This window comes from Mustela nigripes, chromosome 8 (genome assembly GCF_022355385.1).
Source record: "Mustela nigripes isolate SB6536 chromosome 8, MUSNIG.SB6536, whole genome shotgun sequence".
NCBI classification, from domain to species: Eukaryota; Metazoa; Chordata; class Mammalia; order Carnivora; family Mustelidae; genus Mustela; species Mustela nigripes.
The window spans coordinates 89,304,240-89,331,809 of NC_081564.1; the positions used below are offsets into that span (position 1 = coordinate 89,304,240).

General features: G+C 59.3%; 1 protein-coding gene across 4 annotated transcripts in view; it reads right to left on the minus strand.

The window, feature by feature from the left end:
• The window catches only part of MBP (myelin basic protein), a 101,263-nt gene that overhangs the window by 11,403 nt on the left and 62,290 nt on the right, over positions 1-27,570 (minus strand). For 2 of the 4 annotated variants that reach the window (XM_059409847.1, XM_059409846.1), the window contains exons 4-6: positions 21,210-21,646; positions 14,806-14,883; positions 215-322 (exon numbers count right to left, since the gene is read on the minus strand). In XM_059409847.1, coding sequence (XP_059265830.1) covers positions 215-322; positions 14,806-14,883; positions 21,210-21,646 — 623 coding nt within the window. The remainder of the gene's footprint in view (positions 1-214; positions 323-14,805; positions 14,884-21,209; positions 21,647-27,570) is intronic. The other 2 variants (XM_059409848.1, XM_059409849.1) reach the window with 1 other exon arrangement.

Sequence of the window (27,570 nt, forward strand, 5' to 3'; positions counted from 1 at the left end):
CGATTAGAGCTCAGGATCATCTCGGATATACTCAGGTCCCTTCATGGTTAGAGTCAGGGTCATGTGGGGATAGACTCTGGTCCCCTGTGGATTGAATTCAGGGTCATGTGGAGACAGACTCCAGTCCATGGATGAGGCCGTGAGCGGGCACCTGCTGCCCCCCAGGCTTGATTCTCCCGCCGCCTGCCGCTCACAGTGGTATGGGAGCACTTACAATGTTCTTGAAGAAGTGCACTACGGGGTTCTCATCTTGGGGCCGGCCGTGCTGCGGCTTCTGAGGCAGGGAGCCGTAGTGGGCAGTTCTCGCTGCGTGATGTCCATCCTGAAAGAGAGGGCGTGGGGAGCTGGGTCAGGTCCCACCCTCCGCTCTGGCCTCCCTGGGAGGCCTCTCTCCTCTCCTGGAAATGCACCTGGTTTCTTTAGGGTCGGGACTTTGTGCTGGGATGTGGCTGCCGTGACTCAGGATGCTCCTGGGGCCCACAGGGGAACAGCAGCCTCTCTGACTTTACCAGGGGTATCTCCATCACAGACCCGGCCCTGGGTCCCCCAGAGTCACGGCACAGGAAAGGGAAGGGGATGTGGCCGTGGGTCCACTGAAGACGGGCGCGGGGTGAGTTGAGTGCTACGAGAAAGCTGTCACTTCCCTGAGCTTCTGCCGCGGATAAAGGAGAACACGCAGGGACTCATGGCAAAAACCCCCAGCATGAGCTCTGAAGGGGGTGCCTCACGCGAACTGGCCTCCGTTTCTCAAAACCAGTGCCCCAGGTCACAGCACTGGCACCCGCCCGGGTTGGGACGACCGCTTCCTCATCTTGAGCCGAGGGAAGGCTGTGGGCAGCAGCGCCCAGCCCTTCCCAGCTCCGGAAGTGCTGCAGAGGTGACGTGGAACATGGCGGAGGGAGCGAGGCCCACCAGCCCCCACGCGCCCCTGCACCGTGGGCTGAGCGTGGCCCGCACACTGAGCGCTCAGGGAGGCAAGCTTGTGGAACCGACCCCGGGGCGTCCCTCCCGCTGGCCCAGTGACATGCACGGGGAGGAACATGAGGGAGATGAGAGCCAGGGGAGCCTCTCTGGGGCTGGTCGGGCATCAGACGACCGGGGCACTTCCCTTACACGGGCTGGGTCCCTGCAGCGTCTCCCGTCCCTCCTCAGCTCTGTGCAGCCTGCGTGAGGCTGAGCCCTTCTTCAAGAGACACTTCGCCTCTAAGGAGTCTACCGCCTCCAGAATTTTAGGCCTTCGGTGGGCCTCACCTAACCAGTGACTGTCGTACCCTGGCTGGGCTCTGGTTGGAGGCACGGGTGCACGCGCCCAGCACCCACGGTTGGGGACCTGCCGGCTGACCCCAGATGTCTGTTTTCTTGCCTCGGACCCCCAGGTCTGCAGCTCCGTGGTCACCCTTGCCCCCAGGAATGCGTCTTGTCTCTCGCCAGTGCCTCGCCGGCATCCGCCCCCTTCCCAGGATTGACGCTAAAACAGAAGCTGGCTGAGCTCTTCCTCTGCTTATTCCCTTTCCAGCCAGGACGCATCTGCACACCCGGTGGTCCTCTCCCGCTGCACCTCCGACCAGCCCCCACTTTGGCTTTACTAAACAGAGCACGTTTTCTCTGGCCGAAGGACTGCTGTGAACCCACCCGACTCCCAGCAACGCAGTGTGCGTGCTGCTTCCTGAGTGCAGGTCTTTGTTCTGACAGCGCGGCCGCCTCGCTGTGCTGTGGACACGTTCCCCACGCGTGGCCGGCCTCTGCGCCACGGGGATCCTGCTCCCTGCCTCTGGGGAGGGCCGTGTGCGCTCTCGGCCCGGCCCCCGCGCCGGCGCTCCTTCCTCTGCCCTCTGCTCCAGTCACTTGGCAGGGGTGTCCCGTGAAGAGCCGGCTCCAGCTCACCCTGCAGACCTGGGGGGTCGTTAGCCTCCCGCACTGCTCGCCCATGAGCACCCTGAGTGTGCAGTGCCAGCGGCCGGCCAGGAGCCCGGCCGCTCAGGTCTGCCCCAGCACTGCCGGGGAGGTCCAGGGAGCCCAGGGGCACTGAGCCTGGAGGTGTGACCACAGCAGGGAGCGAGCCGAGGGGTTCTGTTACTGCTGAAACCCCTGAGCCTTCGCGTTGTACCCGCTCTCCACTGACGCCACAGCGACCCCAGTGACCCAGTCCCCCGCCGACCCTCGTCCTGCAGCCCGTCTCCAGCGTCTGGCCTCACCAGCCGGCCACACTCAACGCGTGTGCCCACCTCGTGTGCTCCCCTGCCAGGACGAGCGGGTATGAAATCAAGAATTAAAAAGCAGAACAGATGAGCCAGGAAATGACTTAAATTAGTTACTTTAGGACAAACATCTTTTCAGTGTCTCACACGTCCTGCAGGTGGTCATTCTCAAGATACCGTCCTATCGGCCTGGATGAAGGTGGTCGGCTTAGCCCCGCGCACCCTGCTCTTCTCCTGTGTTCACGCACTGTGCCCCTGCGCGCCCAAGACCGGGTTCTGGGTCAGGGACGCCCCTCACACCTGTAACGGACACGCCTGCGGTTAGAGAAACGCCTCACACTTTACACAGAGGTTTTCACAGACGTGACTGGTAAGTCCTGGGACGCGGCTCTCGGACAACTCAGACGTGCTCGTGTTGTGAGCGAGACACGGAGGTGTTACACAGGCGTCGTTAGCACGCCTGCTCTGAACGCTGCAAGACAAATGATGTATTTTGTGATTTTTGCGATGAAGACATTGGTCGCCAATGTTCTGAGGGAAGCATCATTTAAAGGAGGCGTGAAGCTGGCCAATCGCATTTGGGCTCTGGGAGCACAGCATCAGGGGCAGCGCCGCTCATGGAAAGGCTGGTGGGTGTGTTTATTCAGAACCCGCGGCACGGAACTGAGCACGCGGCACGGGTGAACCGTGTGTTGGACTGACGTGCTGAGGCGCAGAGACCCTCTAATATAGAGCTCACACACGGCGTCCGGCTGGAACCACGCTTCCTCCATCACACGCACGGCGAAGCCCAAGCACGGACTTGACCTGGACGCCTGGCTGCAAACCGACGGCCGCGTGGGGAATCCGAGGTCGTCCCCTGATTCCAACAGCATCATTCTACCTGTCGCGCCCCCGGCAGTAAAGTGACGAGTAACCAACCACGCTTCTACACGCTGCGCAATGAAGAGTCAGCAAAAACAGCAAAATCTGAAAACACTACCGCGCACAACAGCATCAGAGAAAGAAACCGTTAGTATAAATGTGGGAAACACAGAGGGGGTCTCTATGCTAAACACCATGAGGGTCTGGGGCAGAGAGCAGAGACCCGAGCCAGCAGGCAGACGTCCGTGCCGCCCACGGACGGCAAGGCTCAGCGCCGCAAAAGTGTCTGCTCTCCCCAGACAGCCGACGTCCTGGAGCCCCTTCCAAAGTCCCAGCGGGGTTTTGTTGAGCTACAGACAAGCTGTTTCTGAGACTGCAACAGAAATGCCAAGGGACCAAAATGGCCCAGCGATTGTGGGAAAGAAGAATAAAGCTCGAGGACATGCCTTGATTTCCTTGATTTCTGTATGGTGCATGTAACAAAGGGAGTGTGGTGTTGGACGGGGACAGACAGGGATCGACGAGCCCTGTGTCCAGAAACCGGCTCAGCAATGTGACCCGCTGGTTTCTGAGGAAGGTGAAGACGCAAAGACTGTTCAGGAGTCTTTTCAAAAAATGGTTTTGGGACAACCATGTCTCCATATTTAAAAAAAAAAAAAAAAAAAAAAGAACCTCAACCCAATGACACACCTTATCCAAAAAGGAACTCAAAATGGACTATAGGTTTTTATCAACAATGTAAAACTGCACAGATTTAGAAGAAAGCATAGTTCTTAGACACGACATCCAAGGAATGGCCCATAAAATTTAAAAACTTTGGTTTTGCAAAAGACACTGTTAAGAGAATGAAAAGTCAGGCTACAGCCTAAAGAAAATATGTGCAAAACACGCATCTGACAAAGCCCCTGAAACCAGGATATGGAAGGAGCTCTCAAAACTCAACAGTTAAAAAACAACCCGTTCAAAATGACGGCCCAGACACGGAGTCGATGCGGCGTGGGACACAGCAGGGGCGTGAAGGGCTGCTTGACATCGTCAGCCACTAGGAAAATGCAGCCCAAAGCCGCAAGAAGATAGCACAGTGGGCGAAATTTAAAATACTGACAATACTAAGCGTTGACAAGGGTGGGGGGCACCGGGAGCGCTCTTGCACCGCTGGTAAGAATGCAAAATGGAACAGGCCTCTGTCAAGCACGCTGGCAGCTTCTTCTAAAGTTAACCATTTACTTCCCGTAGGACCCAGCAGCCCTGCTCCCTGCTTTGAAGGGTAGAAGGCAAACAGTATTTCTCGAACTTATTTATTATTATTATTCTTTTTTTTGGTAATGAATATATTGGCCAAGAATTTGAGAGAAATAGTAATTTCAATCTTAAATGAAAACTCATGTTCATTAAAAAAAAAAAAAAAAAAAAAAACAAACCTGTCCACGAGTGTTTATTAGCAGCTCAATTCCTGAAGATCAGTCATTGGCCCAAACAGCCCAAACGTTCCTCAGTGAGAGGAAAGACGGACGGAACGGCAGCAGGAAGACCCGAAGAGCGTGATACCTGTGGGGACTCAGAGGCCTCTCCATGGTGTCACGCCGAGTGGAAGAAGCCACTCCGAGACTTCCGGGATGTTCTTCTCACGATTCAGCCACGGCGGGGAGCGGAGCGGCAGTCGCCAGGGCGCAGGATGGGTGAGGGGAGCCTGTGGTGTGGGTCCGACGGGAACGCGGGGGGTGGCTCTGGGCTGAAGGGTCCTCACTGTGCTGGCAGCCACACAGAAGGCCACAGAAGGCCACAGAAGGCCACAGGCATTAAAATTCACAGAACTGCACAGAGAAAGCGCATCTGTGTCTCTGTAGATTAGGACCTAAACTGGACCACGGCCATTAGCAGGGTCTGTCTTTATGAAGCCGAGGGTCGAAGACGACCCTGTGTCATCAGCAGGACTGTCCGGCCGGAGGCCTGTGTCCGTGAGTCTGGCCGTCCCTCCAGATGCACCAGGCTCCCGTTTCCCTGCCCCTGGCCCCTGGTGCCCACCACCTCCTTTGTGTCTCCGTGGATGTAACTGTCCCAGGCACCTCGCAGGGGCGGGCTGGTGGGTCCTGCCGTGTCTGGCTGCCGGCAGCCCTGCCCTCTGAGGCTCACCGTGTGGAGTAGCCGCCACGATCCCCTTCCTAGATCACTCGGGCTGGATGACGTTCTGTCGCATGGACACATCCCTTTGGTTGGTCCGTTCCTCCATCGAGGGCACCTGGGGGGCTGCCCCCTTCTGGCTTCTGTGCTGAGCCCCCAGCTTGCCCACATCTGGCAATGCTTCCGACAACCGGCAGAAGGGGTGCTCAGACCCCCAGCGGCTCGGAGGGAAGCTGTCGGGCAGGGAGAACGCGTAGGGTGGCCAAGTACGAGGCTAGCGCCATGCGCAGGCCGGTCTGCCCTGCCGAAAGGAGCGGCCCACCCACGGCTGGAGGGGCCACAGGGCCCTCCCCTAGGGAAGTGTCTGGGGCTGACGGTCGGGTCAGGTCAGAGCAGGGCCTGCGTCTGCCCGTGCAGCAGCAGGAGCCCCTGGCAGGCCTGGGGAGGCATTTCCAAAACACTGGGGTTGTGGTTATTGGTTAAATTTTACAGTTCATGGGACGTGGGTACTTAGACTTCTCTCATACAGCACGGGAAGGAAGGGGCTCATGTGCTGGGCCGGGAGACACGGGGAGGACGCTGTGTCCGGAGGAAGCACTGGCAGGAGGGAAGAGGGGCAGGTCCCGGGGCACGAGGTGACCTGTCAGCCCCGCAGACCAGCTGCGGCCAGGCCAGGCGGACGGGCGCGAGGCTGTGGCCTGGTCACTTGTGGGGTTCCCCCTCCGTCCCTCCTCGGTCTTCAGCCTCTGCCCCGCACATACTGGTGGCGGATGGAGTCCCCTGCCAGAGGCCCACTGGACGGGGCCCCCGACAGAAGGGGTTTTCTTCCTTAGTTTGTTGTTGTTTCTCTTCTTTTTCTGTTCTTTTTTTTTTTTTTTTTTAGCTCTCAACACGGGCGCAATCCCACGACCCTGAAATCAAGACATGAGCCGAGACCAAGAGTCAGATGCTTCCTTGACGGAGCCACACAGGCGCTCCAACGCTTAGTGAGTTTTCAGGACGCAGAGTTAGTGATTCTCCGATGAAGCACTTCTGTGTCCACTCAGGTTGAAGAAGGAAGCCAAGGTTAACAGTTCGCCCTCATCGGTCCGGACGGGTGTGTCTCGCCACGTCGGTCCCAGGCTCGTTTCCTGCGGAGGTTAGGAGGCAGAGGGGGCGTCCCCAGGTCAGCAGGATGAGCCGGGGCGAGGGGCAGCAGCTCCCTGCGGGGCCGAGGGCTGTCGGAGCCCGGGAGCCCGTCCACCCCGCGGCAGGCCGTGTCCACACGTACAGCTGACCATTTCTGCACGAGCGAGATTTGAAAAAATTAATCTGCTTATTTCTTCATGAAAGCTTTTGTGCCAATGAGAAAACACAAGCTTGTTATATAGAAAAGTCAAAATCTGAAAGGTTGTAGAAGAAACTCTACTACTTAGGGATGGCCCTGGCTTCTCGATTTGGTGAAACAGTGTCCGGACCCAGCTCTGCGCGCACAAACAGACAAGTGGGCAGGTGCCTTCGGACGGGCTCTCAGCTGGCACAGTATTTCTGGCACGACCGGTTACTCTTTCTTTTGGCATCAAGACCAATAAAATGACAACTCCTTGATGGCAAATCAAGTCCCACGCCGTGTGAGGGAAGCCAAGGCACCAAGGGCAACCGTTTCATTAATATTTAGGGTAAAGTCGTTCCTTGAACCCGAGTCCTTGTATGGCTTTTCGTACCATTTCCCTCCGCTTGAGATAATGCCCGTGGCCAGCAGGGGGAGCGCGTGCACCGGCTTCCAGGCCACGGCCGCGCCGCATCGACCTCAGGAAGGATTTTCACCTGCTCCGGTTTGCCCGAGAGCCAGAGCCCGGCGTCCTAACAGGAGGTTCGTTTTCACCGGACGCACCCGCAGACCCACGGCCACCCACCGGGGAAGGACCCGCGCCTCCGAACGCCGCGGCCGCTGCGTGAACACAGGAGCCCTCCCCAGCGCTCGCACTCGGAGCGGACCAGACACCGACCGACCGGCTCCTTCCCGCGCCGAGGAAGACGCTGCTCCCGTGCAGACAGCGACTATGCGCCGTGCCGGGTTGGCGGTGAGCGAAGAACGGCCGTGGCTCCCACTTACCTCTCCGGAGCCGGTGGAATGTCCGCGAACGAAACCACAGGGAATCCCCGGCCCTCGGCTGCGTCCCCACCTCTGTGTGCGGCCCAGGGGCGCGGGGCTCCAAGACACACCGGGGCGCTCGCCGTTGCCCGAGCACAGCCCAGTGAGCCTCGGGGTCCCTGCCCTCCCCCGGCCCAGGCCTCGCTGTGCTCGCTTTTCTCTTCTGGATGAACGCTCTCGCCCGAGTGCAGGGCAGGGGCGGGAGAGTGGCCGCGTGTCCCTGCACACGCAGCTCGAAGGCAGGGGCTGGACGACCGGCCGGCGCAGGCCACTAGCGGACAGCGGCTACACGGCAGACGGCGGCCGTGTTAGCACCAGTCCTCTGCGGGGGTTTAAACCCAAACTTCAGGATCGCGCGCATCTAGCCCTTTGTCCCTCATGGTTAAGGTCGTCCTAGTGGGGCGATGACCTCGGCTATGTCATAATCTTAGAATCTCTCTCAAACATCCCGGAGGCTGCTCCAGCTCGCTTCCGACAACGCACAGGAACAGTATGTAGGTTCCGCCCCTCTACGGTGCACTCATCTGGGGGACATTGCTCCTTCCAACCCGAGTGCGTGCTGGTCTCTGCTCCGTCCTTCCTACGGGACCGAGAAAGAAAGGAGCTCAGGGAGCCGTTCCTACGTGGGCCCCGCCCGTTCTTGAGCTGGCAGTCGAGGCTCCTCGGGGAGCTCAGCGCGGACGGCACTCGTCACACCGGCCCGTACCCCCGCTCCGGGCGCTCAGCCCGAGCACGGGTCCTCAGCAAGGATCTGATCCCGGCACGGAACTCTGGCCGCTGGAGGCGCTACGCAGCCGCCTCACTCTGTCCCACGGCCCCGACGCCCCCAGGGCTCGTCTGTCACCCTGTCTTGGAGGGTCCAGATATGGGATGCCCGGGGCTAACCCCAGGGATGGTTTTCCTCCTGGCGCCGACCTACGTAGCTAAACCACCCGAGTTCTAGGAATTTCTCTGTGTCCCCAAAGGATTCCATTCAAAAAGGGAGAAAGGAAAGCCATCCCACGGGCTTTTACAGTGGATGGTGTGTGATTGCCACGCTCTCCCGCAGCGCTGCTGGGGCGGAAACGCCGCTCCGTTTAACAGGTGCGGAAGCGGGGGGGGGGGGGGGGGGGCTCTCCTGACTTTTGGTCCAGGACCCGGGGCAGCAGCCGCCACCCCGAGCCAGATTCCTGTGGTTCCACGTGGGGCAGAGGCTGATGTTCCAAACCCAACACTTGGAAGCAGATGAAGAAATCGCAGGCTAGCCATATGACAGAAGGAAAACATTGGAAGGGAGAATGGAGTTTTTTAAAAGTGTAGGATTATTTTATTCTTTAAAAATGTGTAGACTTACCGTACGTCACCTTGTGAAGGTGTGACAGGCTAGAACTACAGATGCTCCTGTACATAAGCAAAAGTAGTATCTGTTGACGGTGTCAGAGGGGCCCGTTAGAGCCCGGAGAGCTGGGGATGCGGCGGCTACCACTCTTTCCAAAAGATTAGTTCCGACTCATTTTTGGTAAACACGGACAGCTGGGGACAGTGAATGCAAAACAGCGGTGGAAGAGGCGAGATTTTCCAGTTTGGTGATCGTTTTGAAGGATGCATTTCCGAGTCATTAAAGCTAGGGGCCAGTCAGCTCCCACTGAGCCGGGAGATGCCGCAGCTCCCCGCGAGCTGCCCGTAAGGGCTGTGCCATCCCGCTCTGTTCGTGGGACTGAAAGCGGCCCCCGCCAGCCAGGAGGGAGACGGACACGTGTCAGAGCTCCTGCCAGTAACCGAAGGGCTGAGCGCACAGGACAGCCCTGTGTCCTGCCCCGCCGTCCATGCGGAGGGTTTCACCAGGGCTCCTGAGAGGGACCGAGTAAAGGAAGGTGCATTTTGCTTTTTTGTGCCAGAGAAGTCTTTGATTGGGGCCAATCCTGGGAGATTCCTTTCCAGGGAGCCACATGATGAATCTGCGTGACCTGTTTGGGGCCACGGACCTCAAGGCGCGGCGAACAGGACAGGATCGCTGGAACGTCTTTCTCCTGGAGCCCAGCCCCAGCACGCTCGCGGGTGACCTCCTCAGGTTTCCTGACCACGAACCGCACACGAAGGAACCCACATACCCTTCCCGCCCCCTCCCCGCTTCACGCTCCTCCCATGGCGGGTAGAGACCCTTCGGGGCCACGGGCAATCTGGTTCCGGTGGCTTATCCTCCTCAAGGACTCCCTGAAGAGGCCGCGGCAGGAGCAGCTTCTCTCCATCCAGCGCTGTCCTCGTCTCTGCCAGCCAGGCCTGTCTCCACCGCAGAACCGCCCGGCCTGCCCCAGCTGCTGAGCCGGACCCCGGGGAAGTACTTCCGAACCAGCAAGTGCGCCGAGGGTTACAAGTTTGGGGAGAAGAGACGGGTCTGACTGTGAGGCGTCTCAGCTGGGACCTCGCGCCCTTTCCGGTCGGGTGTGCCGGGGAGGGGGCCGGGGCAGGGGCGCCCCCATCGGTGCCCCACAAACCCCGTGACTCCCCGGTGTCCGCAGACACCACGGGTGGCCAGACGAGGCTCTCCCGTGGCCTTGGCCACGCTCCTACTTTTGCTCATGTCTGTTTCTCAGACGCAGCCGTGACGCCGGTTTTGCTCAGACTTCAACGTGCCTCAGGAGACAGCGTCGGGGCTATTTTGGGCAAAGTCAAGACGTCCCAGATGTCACAAATGGGGGACATTCTTCTCCGTCTGAAGGGCACATGCAGTGTGTCCTGTGATTTTGTTCCCTGCAAGCGGAAGGATGTGTTCATTTCTGAATTGTTGACTCGAGTGAGGTTAATTAGAGCCCGAGTTTCTTTCTTCAGAGAGAGCTGTGCGGGGCCAACGGCAGTCATTTCTCTATTTCTGGAGGAATTTCTGGCAGACCGTTGATTTAGAGGGAAATTTTAGGTTACCTGGCGCCTGGCCCTACGGTCAGCCTCTTCTCTGATCCCGGAAAGCGAAGCCGCGGGCAGGCTGTGCAGTCTGCGGGCACGGCGGCTGGTGGGCGTGCGGCTGTCCCCGGCGGTCAGTGCGGCGGGGGCCGGCGCCGAGGTCCAGGGCTTTGCCACGAGCAGACGGTGAAAACGCCGGTGACGACGAAGGCTGCCGTCTGCAGGGCCGCAGGGGAGCGCGGGCTCTGACTCCCTCCGGCGGATCGGGAGACGCAGCCCTGCCCCGCAGGGATGGCTCTGCCCCCCTCGGGGGCCATGCAGGGGTCGGAATGACAAGAGGCTGTCCCCCTGGGCACAGAAAGAGACAGCAAGCCCCATGTCACAGCCTGAGGCCCGGGGTCCAACTCCGTCATCCTGGGAGGTGGGCGCGGCAGAGAGGAAGGCCACGGAGGGGAACGGGGTGCCTGTCGGCCTGGAAGTGGCCCTGAGAGGCTCCCAAAGCCACAAATGGCTCTGGTGACCAGGGACTGGTGACCCGGGGCTCCAGAGACGCAGCAGCGTCCCCGCCCCTCGCCTGGGGAAACCGGCAGCGCTCCCTGAAAGGAAAGAGGCGTCTTCCCCGCCGGGAAGCTCTGCTCCCCCAGAGTCAGGGTGGCTGGCGCAGGGTCCGCAGCCCTTCTGGAATGCAGCCCACCTGATGCTTCCTCGCTGTCTCCAGGGAGGCGGGAGCAGAACCGGACGTCGGCGCACCCCGCGCTGGTCTGTGTCCGCTGCTTCCAGGCACCCGGTGTGCAAAGACCTCGGTGAGTCTGACGGGCACAGGAGGCTCTTTGAGTGTAAATGTTAAGCGAATGTCACAATGGGCCTAGACACCAAAACGATGGCCCCAGTGTCTTGTCTTGGAATCCAGTCGTCTCTACACCGAAAGCGGGTAAGCAGGTCAGGGCTGTGGGGTCGGGAGCATTCTCTTCGGAAGGACAAGACAAGTTGCCGTGGGTTGTGCAGTAGGTGAGGGCCTTGGCCCCCAGCTCAGTGGCGGTGGGAAGGAGCCCTCAGGGGCAGAGCGGAGCGCTGGGCCCCCGGGGGAGAGGCCAGGCCACCCGTCTCTGCCGGCACACTCCCCGAGGAGCCTGGTCTCTCTGGGGGCCCACGGCCAGACCCACGGCGTCCACCAGATGTGCGGCCGCGGGGCTCATGCACCTCCGGCCAGAGCCAGAGTTCGGCAAACGGGAGGCTCTGATTCAGGAGACAAGGGGGCTGGGCACGGCGTCTTCGGAGGCTGGAGACGGGGTTTCCGTCTCCCCTGCACACAGACCGAGCTCTCGCAGGCCCAGCACACCCGAAGGCCTCCCGATTGCTGCTGGTGAGACCTGAGTCCCGGGCAGCACCTGCAGATGTCCCCGGACGCGCTACACCCAGTCTTCAGAGAACAGGTCTTCATCTGTCACTTACTGTGTGGTCGAGAAGCTGAGGCCTGGAAGCAGGAACGCACCCGCCCCCCACCTCCACCCCACGGCCAGAGGCAGTGACAGGCTGACTGACGGGGAGCCGGAGGCGCCCGGGGCCCTGGGTGTCTGTCCAGAGGCTCTCAGGTGTCGCATGGCTGAAAGGCAGGGCACACCAGACGTAGAGGGGCCCAGGGCTGAGGGGGAGCACGGGTTCCCCACGGTGTGGTCAGCACAGAAGGCCACTTTCACTGCTGTTGGTGCTCTTCCGGTGAGGAAAGGGAGCCCCACGGTCCAAGCCAAGCCGCAGCCCGTGTCTCTGATTCTAACTCAGCTCTGGTCCGTGGCGCGAGGTGTCTTGGCTCCTTGGCACTCTGGAGTGAGAGCGTGGGGGCTGCCTGGGTCTCTCCAGCCAGGGAGGCCTGGATGAAGTGTCCTTCAGCCTCCAAGAGACTAGGAGCCAGGGGCCGTTGGGGTGGACGCTGTCCTACTGCTGCTCCTCACTGGCTCCCAGGACTCAGGGGGAGGCCACGCAGGGAGGGTCGGCCACGGGACCGAGTGTCCTGCTTGAGGCTTGGCATACCCACAGCATTCTGCTTCACGTGGTCCCCCGAGATGGGGACCCCATGGAGGGAGATGGGGCCGGGGGCGCAGAGCAGGACACACAAGATGAGAGAATTTGGTATTTTCCTAGGGGCCTGCCCTGCAGCACTCTGCTCTCTGTCCGTCTCTCCCCTGGAATTCTCACCTCTCCAGCTGGCCTTTGGGTTCCCGAAGATGATGCCACCTGCCTGCATGGGCTCCCTCTCCCACCTGCAGCGTCCCCTTCCACCCCGAGAAAAGCTGAGCTCTGGCAGTTCCAGGACACTGTTGGGTCCCCTGGCATCAGAGAGTTCCTGGTGCGGAGTTGGCTCATGGAAGCCACCGACAACGGTGGAACCTATGTGTCCTTTGATGGTTACTCTGATGTCATGCTGGCTGGCGCTTTCCTAGCTTTCCTGGTGGATTTGCAGAGAGAGGCAGAGAGACCCAGGGGATACAGGGAGGAGGAGGAGTGTTCTGGAAGGTCAGGGCACGGAGTGTCTGCTCGGCATTGCTCACGGCCTGGAGTCCCTAAATCCAGGGGAGGGGCAGCGGTTTGGGCTGAGGGCTGGAGTCAGCGGCTGTTATCTCCCCCGCAAGCCTGTTTCAAGAGCCCTTTGCCCCAGACTCTCAGACAGGTGCACTCTGAAGCCATTTAGTGCAGCAAGTCCCCGCGGTCTTGCCCACAGCAGGTGCCATGAGGTCTACTCTCTGGTCCATGTGACCAGCCTCTTGACTGTTCCCCAAGTTCTTGGGGTTCCCAAGTTGCTGGAGGAACCCCAAGATGGGGTTCTGTTCTTGACGGTTCCCAAGTTGCTGGAGGAAGACGTTCCAAATAATCAGAAGCTCTTGCTCAGAGAGGACAGAAGACCCTGATTTATTGATTCTCTCCATTCAAGAACAGCGTGGAAGTGCCACTCCCTGCAGGAGGGAGGTTCTGGGGTTCCCAGACCCGACCTGCCTGCCCTCCGGGCACCCCGGACACAGGGCGCCTCCTGGAAGGAGCTGTGCACGGTGGGGACGGGTCTCAGGGACCACCGAGGCCCTCGGAGGGTCTGCACGGTGAGGAGTTGGGGAGCCCACTGGCTTGGCTGTGTGCCAGCTTTGCCCCTGGTTTCAACTCAGGCTCTGGGTTGGCTGTCCTGTCGCTCCGCGAACACGCGTGCACCGCGCCCACACCCACACAGCTGCCCGGCACCGGGCGTGTTTCCACGTTCTCGTGGATGTTCCTGTAAGCCAGTCCAAGTCCCATTTGGGGTCCCCACTAGCTACAGGCTGTCCGTAAATGAACAAAAGACGGATGCAAGAACCAGAGCCCCCAGGGTGTCCTTTGTCCCTCACAGAGCGCCCGCCGGTGGCCACGGAGATGGGGTCCCGCAGACTGTTTCTTGTACGCGAGGTTACTCTGACGCACGCCCAGAGGTCAGTCTGGGGGAAGAGTGGAGAACGGGGTGTGGCCTTTCCTCTGCCAAGTCGGCTTTTCGAAGAGAGTGATGCACAGTCTAAGCTTTCTGGCGTGACCCGAGGAGCACAGCCCTGCCCTCCTCCCAGCAGAGGCCTCTGCTTCCGCCAGCAGCCGTCTCAGTCTGTGGCGGGGAGCACAGGGTACGGAGGCGCAGTGGTCTCGGGGTGGCCGGCGGGGCCCACTGTCGTCCGGTCACACATACCAGGCGCTCGGGTGGCCTCACTGAGCGTCCGGGAGCACCGGCCCCCCAGGCAGGGCGTTTGCTTTGACCAACAAGCCGCGGAGAGAGGCGTCTACAGAGTGTGTGGCCACAGGAGCGGGACCACAGCCTGTCCCGCTGACGCTCTTGGGGGGGACGGTCCACAGGCGTGTCGGGCGGTGCGCTCGCAGCGCTGTCTGTCGTCTCCAGGCACGGGTTCTCAGCCTTCGCGCTTTCCCAGGTGGCACACTCGGGGACCAGGCTCAGGGGCCCCCGTCACCTGAAAGCGTCGTTCTGTGGCTGCCAGCTCGTGGGGTGGCTGCCACCGTGCGTAAGTGGCGCTGGGACTCCTGGTTGACTTGGGATTCCGCCGCGGTGATGGCGCCTCTCCCCACTGCCCTTGCCATCCGTGCCCGGAGCAGGAGACCAGGACCGCTGATGGCTGGCCCTCCATTCCAGCGCAGCCCAGCCGAGCCCAGGTGGGGGCAAACCGCCAAGGACACACATCATGTGACAACGTAATTCAACTAGCGATCGCTCAGTGTATGTCAGACGCTGGTTTTCAAGGTCAACTAAATGTCACGGTGGTGACCGACTCTCTGTGTCCTGGTGCCGTAGAGCCGCCGAGGCCTGGCTGGGCCCGGGGGCTCTTCCCCCGCCCCTGCCCCAGACCTGGCCCTTGGCAGTCGTCACCTGCACAGTCCCCTGCCTGAGAACTCAAAGGCCTCCCGAACAAGAGTTTTCAGTCTTCTCACCTGGACCCTCGCTAGCTTCCCTTGAGGAGCTGGCCCCTCGCTTCGCAAATGTGACTCCCCCACGTGCGTCAGCCCTGCTGTAGCCCGTGGGCTGGCGTGTGCCCAGATGCAGCCCTCACGACCAGGGGGACGGGAGGGGCCTGGCGGGGCCAACACACGTCTTACCTGGTACATGGTGCACAGCCCAGGCTGGCTGCGGGCATGAGAGGGCACAGGGCTCCGTCTCTGCTTGAACCAGGGCACCTGCCAGGGGGACACAGAGTGGCCGTTGAGTCCATGCCGTGCCGCTGGCAGAGCCCCCAAGTCCTCCGGCAAACATCCCCTCCTGACCGGGCGTGGCAAGTCCCTGCGCGGTGAGGAGGGTAAGTGGGGGATGGAGGTCAGAAGTGAGGGCGTGCGGGTGATGGACGGTGACCACCGAAGGGACAGCGGAAGGAGGGGACAGCAGGAGCCCCTGCCGCTCCGGGGAGAGGAACGTCAGAGAAAAGGAAGAAGAAGAAAGGTTTAGGGGGAAGTTCTGGAGCCCTGAGCCCAACTACGTGACCAGATTTTCTCAACACTGGAGCAGGCACCAGACCTGTAAGATTTTGGACAGACAAGTGGAGGAAGCACCTTCCAGCCCTAAGCGACATGCTACAGGGCTTGTCACGTCGACATTGGAGTAGAGAAGGTTCCCAGCTCTCCTGCAGCAGGTGTGGGGGCTTCTGTATGGGATTTACGGGAGAAAGTGCCGCTGTCCTGCCAGGGCCACTGTGCTCTCTCTGTCGGCCCTCCCAGCTTTCAGATACGTGGAGGAGAGACGGAGAGGGAGAGAGGACGAGGAAAGACAGAGAAGGTGCCTACGGGGGTCGGGAGATGGACACAAGGGATTTTAGGAGATGTCGTGAGCTTCTGCAGATTACGTGGATTTTATAAAACAGGTCACTGGTGGGTTATGTGTGCAGTGAGTGGTGGTTACGCACAGGAGGATGTCAGCGTGTCTAGAAGCGTTACTGTGAACTGCACACGGGGCTTCCCGAGGCGGATCTGGGGCGAGCGCGCCTACGCCCCACCCCTGCTCCTCCCCACGCGGGAGCCGTGATTTCTGTCCCAGCAGGACGGACTGGTGACTTCAATCCCAGGCACGGAGTTCTGCCAGAGGAGACAACTGTTTATGTCAACATCTCAGGGGACGAGGCTGCGGTGGCTTCTGCCTTGATGAGGCCTGGTCATCCCCAGAGGCTGGGAGCGCCCCGCCTCCCCCGGTGGCAGAGGGGCAGGTCCACGTTATACTCTTGCCCAAAAGGCCAAGAAGAATTTTCTAATTCATGCCCCCCCCATTGAAAACAATGCCCCTTCTTAATGAGGGGACCAGCTCCTTGGGCTGCTCCCGGCTTGCTCTGGGGATGGTATCAAGCTACCCGCCCTCCCCCCATCCCCGGCACTCGGGGCCACGAGGGCCGCTGGCCATGCCAGCCGCCCACCCCAGCACGGCGAGGTGCGGGAGGATGGGCGTCCTCTCCTCAGGTGATGGCCGAGGGACGAGGCACTCCAGTGGCCGTGCTCGCCTGACCTCCCATACAGGCGCAGGAAGGGGGCTCGGGCACTGAGCGCGCCCCACGGGGCTGGTGGGGACGGGGGTGAGACGTGCCTCTCAGAGCAGCCCTCGTGGTGGGGCTCCCTCAGAGGAGGTCCAGGTGCTGGAAGTCTTCCTACCGTTACACGCCGTCCTCTGAAGCAGGACGGCTCGGGCAGTTCAGAGTGGGGCGGGGGGACCTACCGAGACGCTCTTACCCTTTCTGCGGGTTCTGCGATTCCCAAGGGCTCACAGGAGCTCTGGGTGGGGACTCCTCCTGCCTGGGATACGTTCCTTCCCTCCTGGGACACAGTCCCTCCGAGGTCAGCCCCAGCGCGCCAGCAGCCATCAGCCTCGCCTCTCACCCAACATCTCCTCCTTCGACCACAAGGAAGACCAGTGGCGTCTGTTACCGCACATGCTGCGAACGGACGCAGTGGGCAGTGGGCGAGGACAAGGGCAGGGGAAGCCGTCCAAATTAACTGTGTATTTGCTTTTACTTCTAGTTCATCCTAGACCCAACCTTACCCATGACCTTCATGCTCACCGGCATCCCTGGGGAGATCCCGTACCCTGCCGTATCCGGATTCCCCAGGTTCCTAGGGTGCCGGGACACAGCCTCAACAGGTGCACGGGCAGGCAGGTCGCTCATGTGCCCTGTCGCCTGGGAAACGCCGCTGAGTGGGCTGTGTCCCCCCTATCCCCCACCGAGGGAGAACAGAGTCTACTCCGCACCCACACTACCACGGGGCAGCACGGCGCGCTCCGACGAAACCGAACCCAGCCAGCGGCATAAGCACAGCCAGGATGGACCAGAACGCCGAGCTGTCCCCGAGAGAACAGAACAGAACATCTCTGTGCAAAAGCGCACGAGTGAGATGCTGCCCTCCGTGTGCCGAGGGGGCAGTGCTCAGCCCTACACTCACCTGTGGGGTGTCCCGTCAGGAGCCCCCGAGATCACCCGTAACAAATGCACTTCATGGGCATGGCAGGGGGACCCCAAAGAGGACAACTTGAAAGATTCACGTGTGGTCCGTTCACCACCGATGTTCTGTTACAAGGTTTACTGAGTGTGGGAAGGAGGAAGCACACACGGAGCAGAAGTTGATCACAAAATCCAGCAGGTGCACAGACACCCGGCAGGAGGCTCTCGCCATCAGACACAGGACCTGATGCCACGGTGTCACTCACACAGGGGTGTGCAGGACTGCCCGGAGCAGGGCCACTCACCTGAACGTGGGTCTCACCCACCGAAGCCACGGGACCCTGGACTTGGAGGGTCTGGGGACGACAGGCGTTAGCTGCCTGCAGCCGCAAAGCCGCCGACCCAGAACCGACCAGAGCGCCGACACTTCACAGAGACGTGCCTGGGGGGATTCTCAGAAAGCCCTGCTGGAAATACACCTGCCACATCGCAAGTTCTCTAGAGAGAGCCTGGACGCACCTCTTGGCAAAGTGATGCACCAGACGGACGGACAGCCAGATCACGGACACACAGCCTCGCACGGAGAGTCAACCTGCTTTCGTGTGCGTGGCCGTGCTCCTGCGGGCAGGAGTTCTCCGCTGAAAGGGTGTGTACGCATCCCCAGGCCCCGGACTCGGGGGTCAGGCACCGCACGGCCGGGGGGCTCCCCAGCTTCCTGCCCCATGTCCCATCCCTCCTGCCGCCTCCAAACGCTGCGGTCCCCACAGGGTTGCGGAACATAGCTACAAAGTCGGGATGCTATGCCAACAACGAAGAATTAAGTGATGGTAGAACTAAAACGTGTTGAATGAAGATGCAGCGGAGAAAACCGGGAAACATAACGTGGGGATTAATTGACGAGATCGATTATGCCGCGGAGCGCAGACGACAAACGGCTTCCATCCTGTATGATCAACGTCAGAGGCACAGAAACAAACCTGAGGGCCACAGGGCGGGAGGCTGGGAGCAGGGTCCCCGGGGGCTCCGCTGTGAAGTCAGGACAGACAGACACAGCCATGTGCGGGGACCGGCTTTCGTCTGGAGAAATGAGGGAGTGGCCTGTCCCCCAACCTTCCTACTTGGGGACAGCCCGGGGGCACATCAGTATGTGCAGCTTAGTTATTTCATAAAGCCTCAGCCCTTCCAGATAGGAAGGAACAGGGCAGTTTCCAAAGCGGACGACTGGTCTAGGCCTTGGCCGCTGTACCCGCGGGGGCCACGGAAGGTGGAAGGTGGGGGGTGGGGTCTGACAAGGGGGCGGCGGGCGGGCTGTGTCCACGAAGACCGCACGCACTTTCTCCTTCATCCTAAAGGCCTGCACCCGCCCCTGAGCCCCACAGCCCGGAGCCGGAAACCCGTTCTCTGGAAAACGACAGCACAGCTGTTTCCTCCCCACCGGGAGCGCGTTCTCCGTGAACGCGTTCTCCGTCCACGGCTCCCCAAAGAACATGCCCTCCAGGACTTCATGATGCTCTTTCCGTGAAGGCAGCTCCCCGGCCGCAGCGGGGTGAGGAGGACAGTGGGTGTGGCCATGCCTTCCGAGGATGGGGCAGGGGAGGAGCCCCGCGCGGCCCCGGGGGCGGGGGGCAGCAGAGGGGCCCGGGACCGACAGCCCCCTTCCCAGGGGCCCGGCCTTCAGCCTTGCAAGATTCCACCAGGAAAAACCTACTGCAGACGGACAAGCAGAATAATTGCTCGCCCCGGCCCCTGACTACTTTACACCCCAGGTCCGGGGCCGCTGACGCTCGGGTCTGTGCACCTGAGACGACCGTCTAGGAACGACAACCGTGGAAGCACGAAATGGGCTTTTAGGGATGATAATCATGCCCTTCGCTTCTCTCTTCTCCAGCTTCGATCCAAAGATCTTTCTATGCACACAGAGCAAAGCAGGAAGAGAAATAAACCCACAAAATCACCTGCAGCTTCCTGGAAAGACCCCAGAATCCTAGGGCCCCCGTGGGCGTGTGCCTGGATGGACAGGGCTTGACGCTCACGTCTCCTGTGTTTCAGAGCAAACAGAGTCCACAGCAGAATAAAGGCTCTGAACAGACACCAGTTTCCAGTTCCCCACACGGGAAGGCATCGCGGGCCTGTGTTTCCAGGAAGCCACTATGTGACAACGCGTGCAAACCTAACGGGTTTCTCTGGCATCAAAAGGCAAGGCTGTTCATTTTCAAATCTGCTTTATTCAACATTCAGTATTGAACAGAACTGATACTTCAGAAATCCTAAAACAATTGTTTAAACATGGTTTTCATTTTTTAAAAATCCTGGCAAAATATTCTGATTCCTCTGGCTCCCTGATCATCGGACAATGCTATTTTGCAAAGTTGATGCCTACTTCGGAGATGAATCTTTTCTCTGAAAGTATGAGAAGGGATAAGAGCCTTAAAGCAACCGCGGCTGTAACTCTACATAAAGGAGGAAAAACCCGTATCCACGTTCACGCAGGTGTATGTGTCCATTCTGAAGTAAAGTCACAAAGATCGATACCAGTGCATTCACCATTTTAATTGAGACCATAACCACCGAAACAAAGCTTGTTTTATAATATGCGCTACACAGCGGTTTAATCTTTTCTGCACAGTGTAAATGTTCGCCTGTTCCTTGAGTGAAGCAGAAGAGCTTAAACTTCCCAAACCGGCAAAGCCACATGCACAGGAGGCCTTGGAGGGGCAGCCCGGCAGCCAGAGTCGGGTGCGGTTTGATTACTGTGCGCAGCAGCAGCGTCAGAAACAGGTCAGGTGACCACCATGTCAGAGTGAGGACAGACCCAACGTCCAAGCAACTGCCTACAAACACAGACCCCGAGAGAACCAAGCAGAAAGCGGACTGAAGACACAGCAACTGTTAGTGGCCAGAAGTCATGACAGGTGTCCCGTGAGAGACGATGGCACCTGGAGGCAGATGCCAGGGACCCTCGAGCCACACCTGAGCTTCCAGGAGCCCTAATTCTGGCGCCGCCAAACCGCCCTCCCATTTATGTGCAATTTCACCATCATCAGGAATTTAAAAAAAACTGTGGTCAGAGACTAAAGCAAATTTTAGAAACGCCTTTAAAATTGCAAGTCAGGCCCCTGCTCCCTACTTCACCCAGAAGAATCTACATTCCCAAGACTTTCAGGGCCAGCGCGTACGCGGCCAGAGGGAAGGCCGCATCGTCTGTGTTTTGGGAGCACAGCCAATGAGCCCGCTGTCTTGAAAAAAAAACCCTCTCTTGCCTGAAGGACCAGCTAAGACAAGACCCGAAAAAGGCGCAGGACACGCTGTGCGTTTGCTGCAGCAGAGCCGTCCGGGACAGCCTCTGGCTGACCGTCGCCGCGGATGCCCCATTCGCCACCCCCCGGGAACTGGGAACTGGGCTACGGTGGGAGCCTTTCCCTCCTGATACGATTTGTAGCTACAGAACATTTACAAAGTGAAACTTCACAGACGTTCTCTTCAAATTAATGCAGTAACAAAGTAATACGGTTTTGATTCATAAGCACTCGCAAGATCCCTCCAGCCCTTTCCCCTAAATAACTGGGATAAAAGACAAAATTTGCTCAAGGCGAATTTAAATTTTGAGTTTGTTCAGAAGTCCTCAATCGCACGATTGTTGCAAGACAACGCAAAGCTGGCAGCACGGACCCTGAGGAAAATGAGCACAACCCCATGTTGACCCCAAAGCGTGAAGCAGAATCAGCCACAGAGCCCCCGAGCGCGAGACACCGGAGGACGGAGAATGTCCGCCATGCGCACAGCACACCCCCCTCGAGAGGCAGAATTCAGAATGTTCTCGCCCTCCTGGGCCACATCCTGAAAGCGTCCCCCACAGGGAGGGGACAGAGGCTGAGCTGTGCGGGAATGCAGCGAAAACAGAGACGCAGCCCCCCTCCCGCCCCCACCCGCGGCCGCGAGCACGGCCAGCACGGCCAGCAGCTGGACGGCCGAGGGGCTCCGCCAGCATCTCTGCCGTGGCTTGGCTCACCTGCTGACTCTCCTTCCTTTTCCTCGTCAACTAACGTGGACACACGTCCCCTGTGCCCCCAGTTACTCCTCAGAGCTCACCTTGCCTGAGCCCCGCTTGGGCACACCCCTGTCACCGCCAAAGAAGCGCCCGAGGGAGTCGAGGATGCCCGTGTCCCTGTGCCTCGGGAGGAAGGCGTGCCTGGCGTGGTCCATGGCACTCGCTGACGCCAGGTACTTGGATCCGTGCCTCTGGGAGGGTCTTTTCTGTGACGCCATCACATCCAGGCCCTCGGGAGTGGCTGCACTGTCCTCTTGGATGGTCTGGAGCTCGTCTGACTCCGAGGGCCTGTCTTTGAAGGTGTTGTCCTCTCGGCCCGGAGCATCTCGGGAAAAGAGGCGGATCAAGTGGGGGCGGCCCCCGGGGTCAGCTGGGTTGGCGTCCTGCCAGGCATTCTTTGGGTCCGCTGTGCGCTTGGAGTCTGTCACCGCTGTGTCCTGAGAGGGGGTCCCATTGTTCTGCTCCACATCTGCCTCCCCTGCAAACAACAGTGAGACATGAACACGGGCCGTGCAAAGCAGAGCGAGGGACAAAGCCGCTTTCTTCCAGGGGGAGGGACCTGCCTGTCTCCTACCAAAGCCACAGAGTGTGAGCAGGGCCGGCAGGCTAGGCGGCAGCCCTGATGGCTTCTGGCAGGGCCCGACCTGCACCAAGCGTCCTACCTGTGGGTCTCCTCTCAGCGTCCCTTACTCAACATCTGGCACTCCAGGCCAAGCACACCCTGCTTCCACGGAAGCGGCCGGCGTGGACAAGGCCGTCACCCCTGGGTTCTCCCATGGCCGCATGGGGACAGGCCAGGACTGCGGGGCGCTCCACCAGTGCCCAAGCCCAACGCAACGAGGTATTTTTAGCATACTTGATGAAAATGGAACTTCCCATGTCTTTCTGCAATGCATGCCCTGAAGAAACGGGCATTTAGAATTCTTTCGTTTCCAGATCCCACAGGAGGCCTCTTGCTCCAGAGAACTGCTTATTCAGGACATTCCCATGTGGCTTTTCTGCGAGCAGCCACAGTGGTCAAGTCTGAAGTGGGAACCGCCTGTTCCATGGGCTTCACGGTCCCTCAGTTCTTATACACAGACACAGACAGAGCCTTTCCTTCCAGAACGGCCGTACCCCCATTCTGCCCTTGAGGTGCGAGTCAGGTGTAAGCGCACGTCCTCTCCGCAGCATCCCTAGTGACTTACCTAGAGAAAATGTAGGTTCCCTCACCCCTTCCTAAATATCATCCATCCATCCACCCAAAGACCACCGTCTGCTCACTGACACTTCCCCAACAGCAGCGCGCACCTAACCCTTTCTCTGCTCAGCCACCTGCTGAGTCACCTGCCTCCCTAACCACCCATGGTTCCATCTACAGACCCAGCCACCCAGCCACCCAGCCACCCCCCACCCCCCCGGCCATGCCACCATTAGCAAGTGTGATGTACCGAGCGAGGTGTTTGGGCTTCAGTACCGAACAAGGTGTGGTCCTTGTCTCGGGAACACATGGAAACAAGCGTTATGAAATCAAGTGTTCCCAAAATGGCAGGTCCCCATCCTAAAACCCTGTCCCTGTGCATGTGAACGTGTTTGGAAATAGGGTTTTTTGTAAATATAAGCATGGGCAGAGGAGGCTGTGCCGGAGGAGGCGGGCCTCACCACACGGCTGGTGTCCGTATGAAAAGAGGGACTTCGGACGGAGACACAGACGCACAGGGCAGAGGCCGTGTGATGGTGGCGGGGACATGGGGACACAGGGACACGGGGACGCCAGAAGGTAAGAGGCAGGGGGCCTCCCCGAGGGCCGGCAGCAGGAGCACAGCCTTGTGGATCCCGGGTCCCAGCGTCGCGGCCTCCAGAGGGTGAGAGAGAAAATTCCTGTCGTTATACATCACCCAGTCTGCGCTCGTGTGGCTGTGGCCACAGGACACAAATACAGTGTGGACCTTCACAACCAACCTGGGATGGCGAAGCCAACAGAGCAGGGTCGGGGGCTTCAGGGAGGCCCCGTGAGGGACGGACTGGGTGGGCCGAGGGCACACGCGGGGGGCGTGCGGCGCCTCTACAGGGGCTGGACGCCCGCAGAAAGGTCTGGAGGCAGAGGGCTGGTGAGAGCAGCAGGTGAGTGGGAGGCCCAGGCACCTGGTCATGACTGCGCAGGCCTCGGGGGCCAGACAGGCTCCAAGAGGGACCAGAGACCCCTGTGGGAAGTGGGCGGGACCAGGCTTCCGGGTAGAAGGCGGCTGGGTCTGCAGGTGGGCCCAGGCGGGGGGACCGACGGCCGTGGGCGAGACGAAGGTGAGGCCACCGAGGTCCCCTCGCGGGGGCCGGCAGGAGCCCGGCAGAGGCAGCGGCCTCTTCATTGCGTCACTCATAATCTCGGAAGCATGTGCGTCGACAACACGCACTTCCACTAACACACCGGTCGCGGACACACCGGTCGCGGACACATGGGTTGTGAACACATCGGTCACAAAAGGCAGATGGTTTCTCGCTCTTTCACCAAAACCACACTGGTCAGGAGACGCCCCACGGAGGACACCATCAGGCAGACGTGATCATCACCCACGTCTCCAAGGATGAGGGTGTCACTCCCAACGTGTGTCCTCACTGTTTGCCAGGGACAGAGTGCAAGGCAGACACCTGGCACGGGGACCACTGTGACCTCACTCAGGCCCCTGTGGACAGCACGCGGCTGGGAGGTGCACCCAGGCCTTAGGCACACGTCACTTAGAGCACGGCCCGTCGTCTCCGACCACGGATGAACCTGAACCCCGTAAGAGCACGATTATTTCTAATGTGTCTACTAAAGGCCTCCGTGCCTCGTAGCTATAGGCCAAGACCACAGCTGGGGTCAAGCTCTAGGTCTTTGCAGGGACGTGTGGCTAATGTATACGTTGCTCCAGAAATAGGGTCTGAACCTCTAACTCTGCTTTATACTCCGTGGCTAATATGAATTAATGCAAATGTGCTAGAGAAACAGAAGCTGCATTGTACATAATTAAATGCATTAACAAAACACAAGCGCATCTGAATACTAATATATGTACAACAGTTGGGCTTTGTGTCCCTGAATAGGGCTGTTTGTGAGGCGCAGAGAAGGGCGTTCATGTCCTAAAAGGAGCTTCTCTGAGCACAGGGGCGCGGGGAGCGGTCGAAATCTGTGGATGTACAGCATTTCGGGTTGGGATGAGAGCAGTTTTAATTTGTCAATTAATATCAGCTTTCATCGAGTTAAAGCCCGATGCCGAGTTTTTATTTCGACTCTAACTACGGAGCGAAGCGCTTAGTGCACGATTAGGGAGGCATAGGCTGGATTCTGCCGGGACACATGGTTAGAATGCTCTAGCGTTGCTCAAATTCTACAGGATTTGCAATAAAACTTCTTTACCAAAAAAAAAAAAAAAAAAAAAAAAAAAGCCCACTGCAATCCAATTGCTAGAATGACCTCCAGAAAACTTTGGTGGGAAATGTCCAGGACTTCCAAAAGCAAGGCTGTTAAAATCCCAGAATGGCTTCCCGGGGCATCCCTAAGGAACAGAGATGTCACTCCCGCCAGAGTGGCTTCTGGAGCAGAGACGCCCACCAAGCCGGATGGGGACACTGGGGCAGCGGTGCGTGCGGTTAGTAAGGCTCACCCAGGTCAGAACCCCAGCAAGGCTCCAGCCGGAGGTCACGGTGGTCCCATTTCCACCTGTGGGTCCGCTGTCTCCCACCCGTGGCGCCCCGGCAGGCCGGTGTCCTACACCCGGAGGCCTCTCCACCCGGATTCCATCTTACCGACTGACTGCCTTCTTCCCTTTTCCCCCTTTTCTTTTCTTTCTTTCTCTCTGTTGCTCTTTCTTTGCCACGGTTTGCTGGGGTTTCACTCCACCATCATTGCTGGTCCGTAGACTCCAGCCTCTCTCGCGGGATTCCCTCTACCCACAGCTGCTGGAAGCCCCCGCACGAGGCCTCCCGGTCCACGCCCCGCGTGCAGGTCCCAAGTGGCTCCCACGGCCACGTGCCCCTGGCAGAGGTTCGGCTGTTCTCCCGTTCTCGCTCCAACAGATGCCCGCACGCGGGGATTTATTTGAGAGAGAGGCCACCCAGAGCCCCGGGAAGGGAGGCCTTTGCCGCCTGGCCTGGGTGTTCCAGATTCAGTAGGGACAGTCCCAGAAGCAGGTGGTTGTAGCCCCTCTGTTCATGTGAGGAAACCGACGCAGGAGGGTTACACAGGAACTGGTGGGGAAGTTGATGTTGGCCCAGGTCTGCGATGAGACACCGCGGCTCTGGGGGCCTCACACCGGCTCTTCCTGCCCCGACGGGCTTTACCTGCAATGAGGTGTTTGCCTCTAAGAGGAAGACTTCACTGCGGGTACGTGGCAGCTACACCACACGTGGGTCACAGCTGCTTCACAGAGCGGGGCTGCCGGGACAGAGACGGCCTTAGCAGAGAGCCACCCGCCGAGTGCAGAGCTCGGCCAGTGACCCCCTCCAGCAGGAGACCCGGCTGCACCACCTGTGGGCTCTGCAGGTGCAGGGGTGGGTGTCTCCCTGCAGAGCCTGCTCAGCCACGCCAGCCACTCCTGACTCACAACAGGGGTATGCGCTGGCCGAACACGTTCGGGAGGGCTAAACCCCAAAACAAGCTGACTTCGGGAATCCTGTATCACCACTCCGGCCAGACGGGTCACCCCTGAGCACACAGGAGCTCGGGGTACAGCCTTCTCCTCGCTTGTTTGGAAAACTCGCCCTCTGTAACCAGAGCAGGACACGCACCCAGTAGCCCTGAGACTGTCTCAAACAATGGGATGGCAAAGGGATGATTGTCCTATAGTTAAATACCACAACTTTTTATTTTTGTTTACTTACTTTCTTAAAGATTTTATTTATTTATTTGAGAGAGAGCGAGCGAGCGAGAGAGAGGGAGAGAGAGCACGGAGTGGGGGAGGCGGAGGGCCCAGGAAGAGGCAGAAGCAGACGCCCTGCTGACCAGGGAGCCCAATGTTGGGATCGCATCCCGGGGGATCCCCTGCTGGGATCATGACCCGAGCCGAAGGCAGGTGCTTAACCGACTGCTCCGTCCAGGGGCCCAATATTCCCACTTTGCAGAGTATGTATCTCACGCTCTCCTAACTGCACCCCTGGAAATCAAATTTCATGAATAACTTCCATCAAAACCATGCATGGGTATGTGTGCGTGTGTGTGCACACGTGTGAGTGTGTACACGTGTGCGTGCATGTATGCACATGTGCACGCCCGTGTGTGTATGTGTGTGTGTGTGCGCGCGCATGCATGTGTGCACGGGAGAAAAAGTACAGATGTCAAGCCACAGCCCGACCGGAGAAATCAGAAAGCAGAAGATGGCTGCTGATTCTGCTTTCCTTACCAGGTTGGTGGAGGGGCGAGTTAGTCACTGTCCAGATACCCAGGTTTGCATCTTAATGACAGCACAGAGTGCACTGGGGGGCCCTGCTCCCTCACCCCCACTGCCGGGTGTGGTCACTGGGGAGGAGAGCTTAACCTTGGACCTGCCGAGCATCACGGACCCGCTACAGTGGGTAAGGGCTGCTTCCTGCCCGCGGGAGATGCTGTCGCTGGGTGGGGACCCAGCACTTTTTGCCCCTTTGCATGGACTTGGGAAGCTGCACCCATGCCATGCTGAGCCTGCGGGGTGCGGCCGCTGTGGGCACGACCCCGGCTGACCTCCTGGGTCTGCGCCTCTCTCTAAATGCCAGGCCAAGGCCAACAGTGGCATTTATCCACTTACTTGGAGCATGACTCAACCGCTCATGGAACCAGAATAAACCACCAGGAATCATCTCTGTGAACGCAAGTCCCTCTGTTAAATTGAACTCAAATGAGAAACATCTACTGGGAAGACGTGACCATGCCAATCTCATTCTCTCCTCTGAGCAGAAATCCAGAAATACTACACCAAGGGGTTTGTCCAACAAGGACTTCACTTGGGTCGTTGAATAACATTTCATATTCAAGGCGGATCAGGTCTTCAATGAGGCAGAAACAAGGAAAAGCCATCATCGCGCAGCTGATAAGCGGTTTTGCCAATATGACCCTGTAAAGTGCGCAGTAGAGACCTGCCCACCCAGGCCGTCGCTGTCGCTTTATTTTGCTTCTGTGCGCCGTTCCCTCCGGACGGCGGGGCGGACTTCCCGGGCCGGGGACGTGCTGAACCCTTGGGGCGGCAGACGCTCTCCATCCCTCCGTTCGGGACTTGGGCAAGTTATTACAATGCCCGCTAGAGCGTCAAGAGAAAACACATAACTGCCACAGCCTCGCTCAGTTTCACTACAGGAAGGAGATCTCGTCCTGATGGACCAGGAAAATCATCTCTGAATAAAGCTATAGGATGAATCTGGGTCACTTTTGGACCCTCTTGCCAAGAGACTACTCCATCTGCCCCCGTCTCCTGGCCC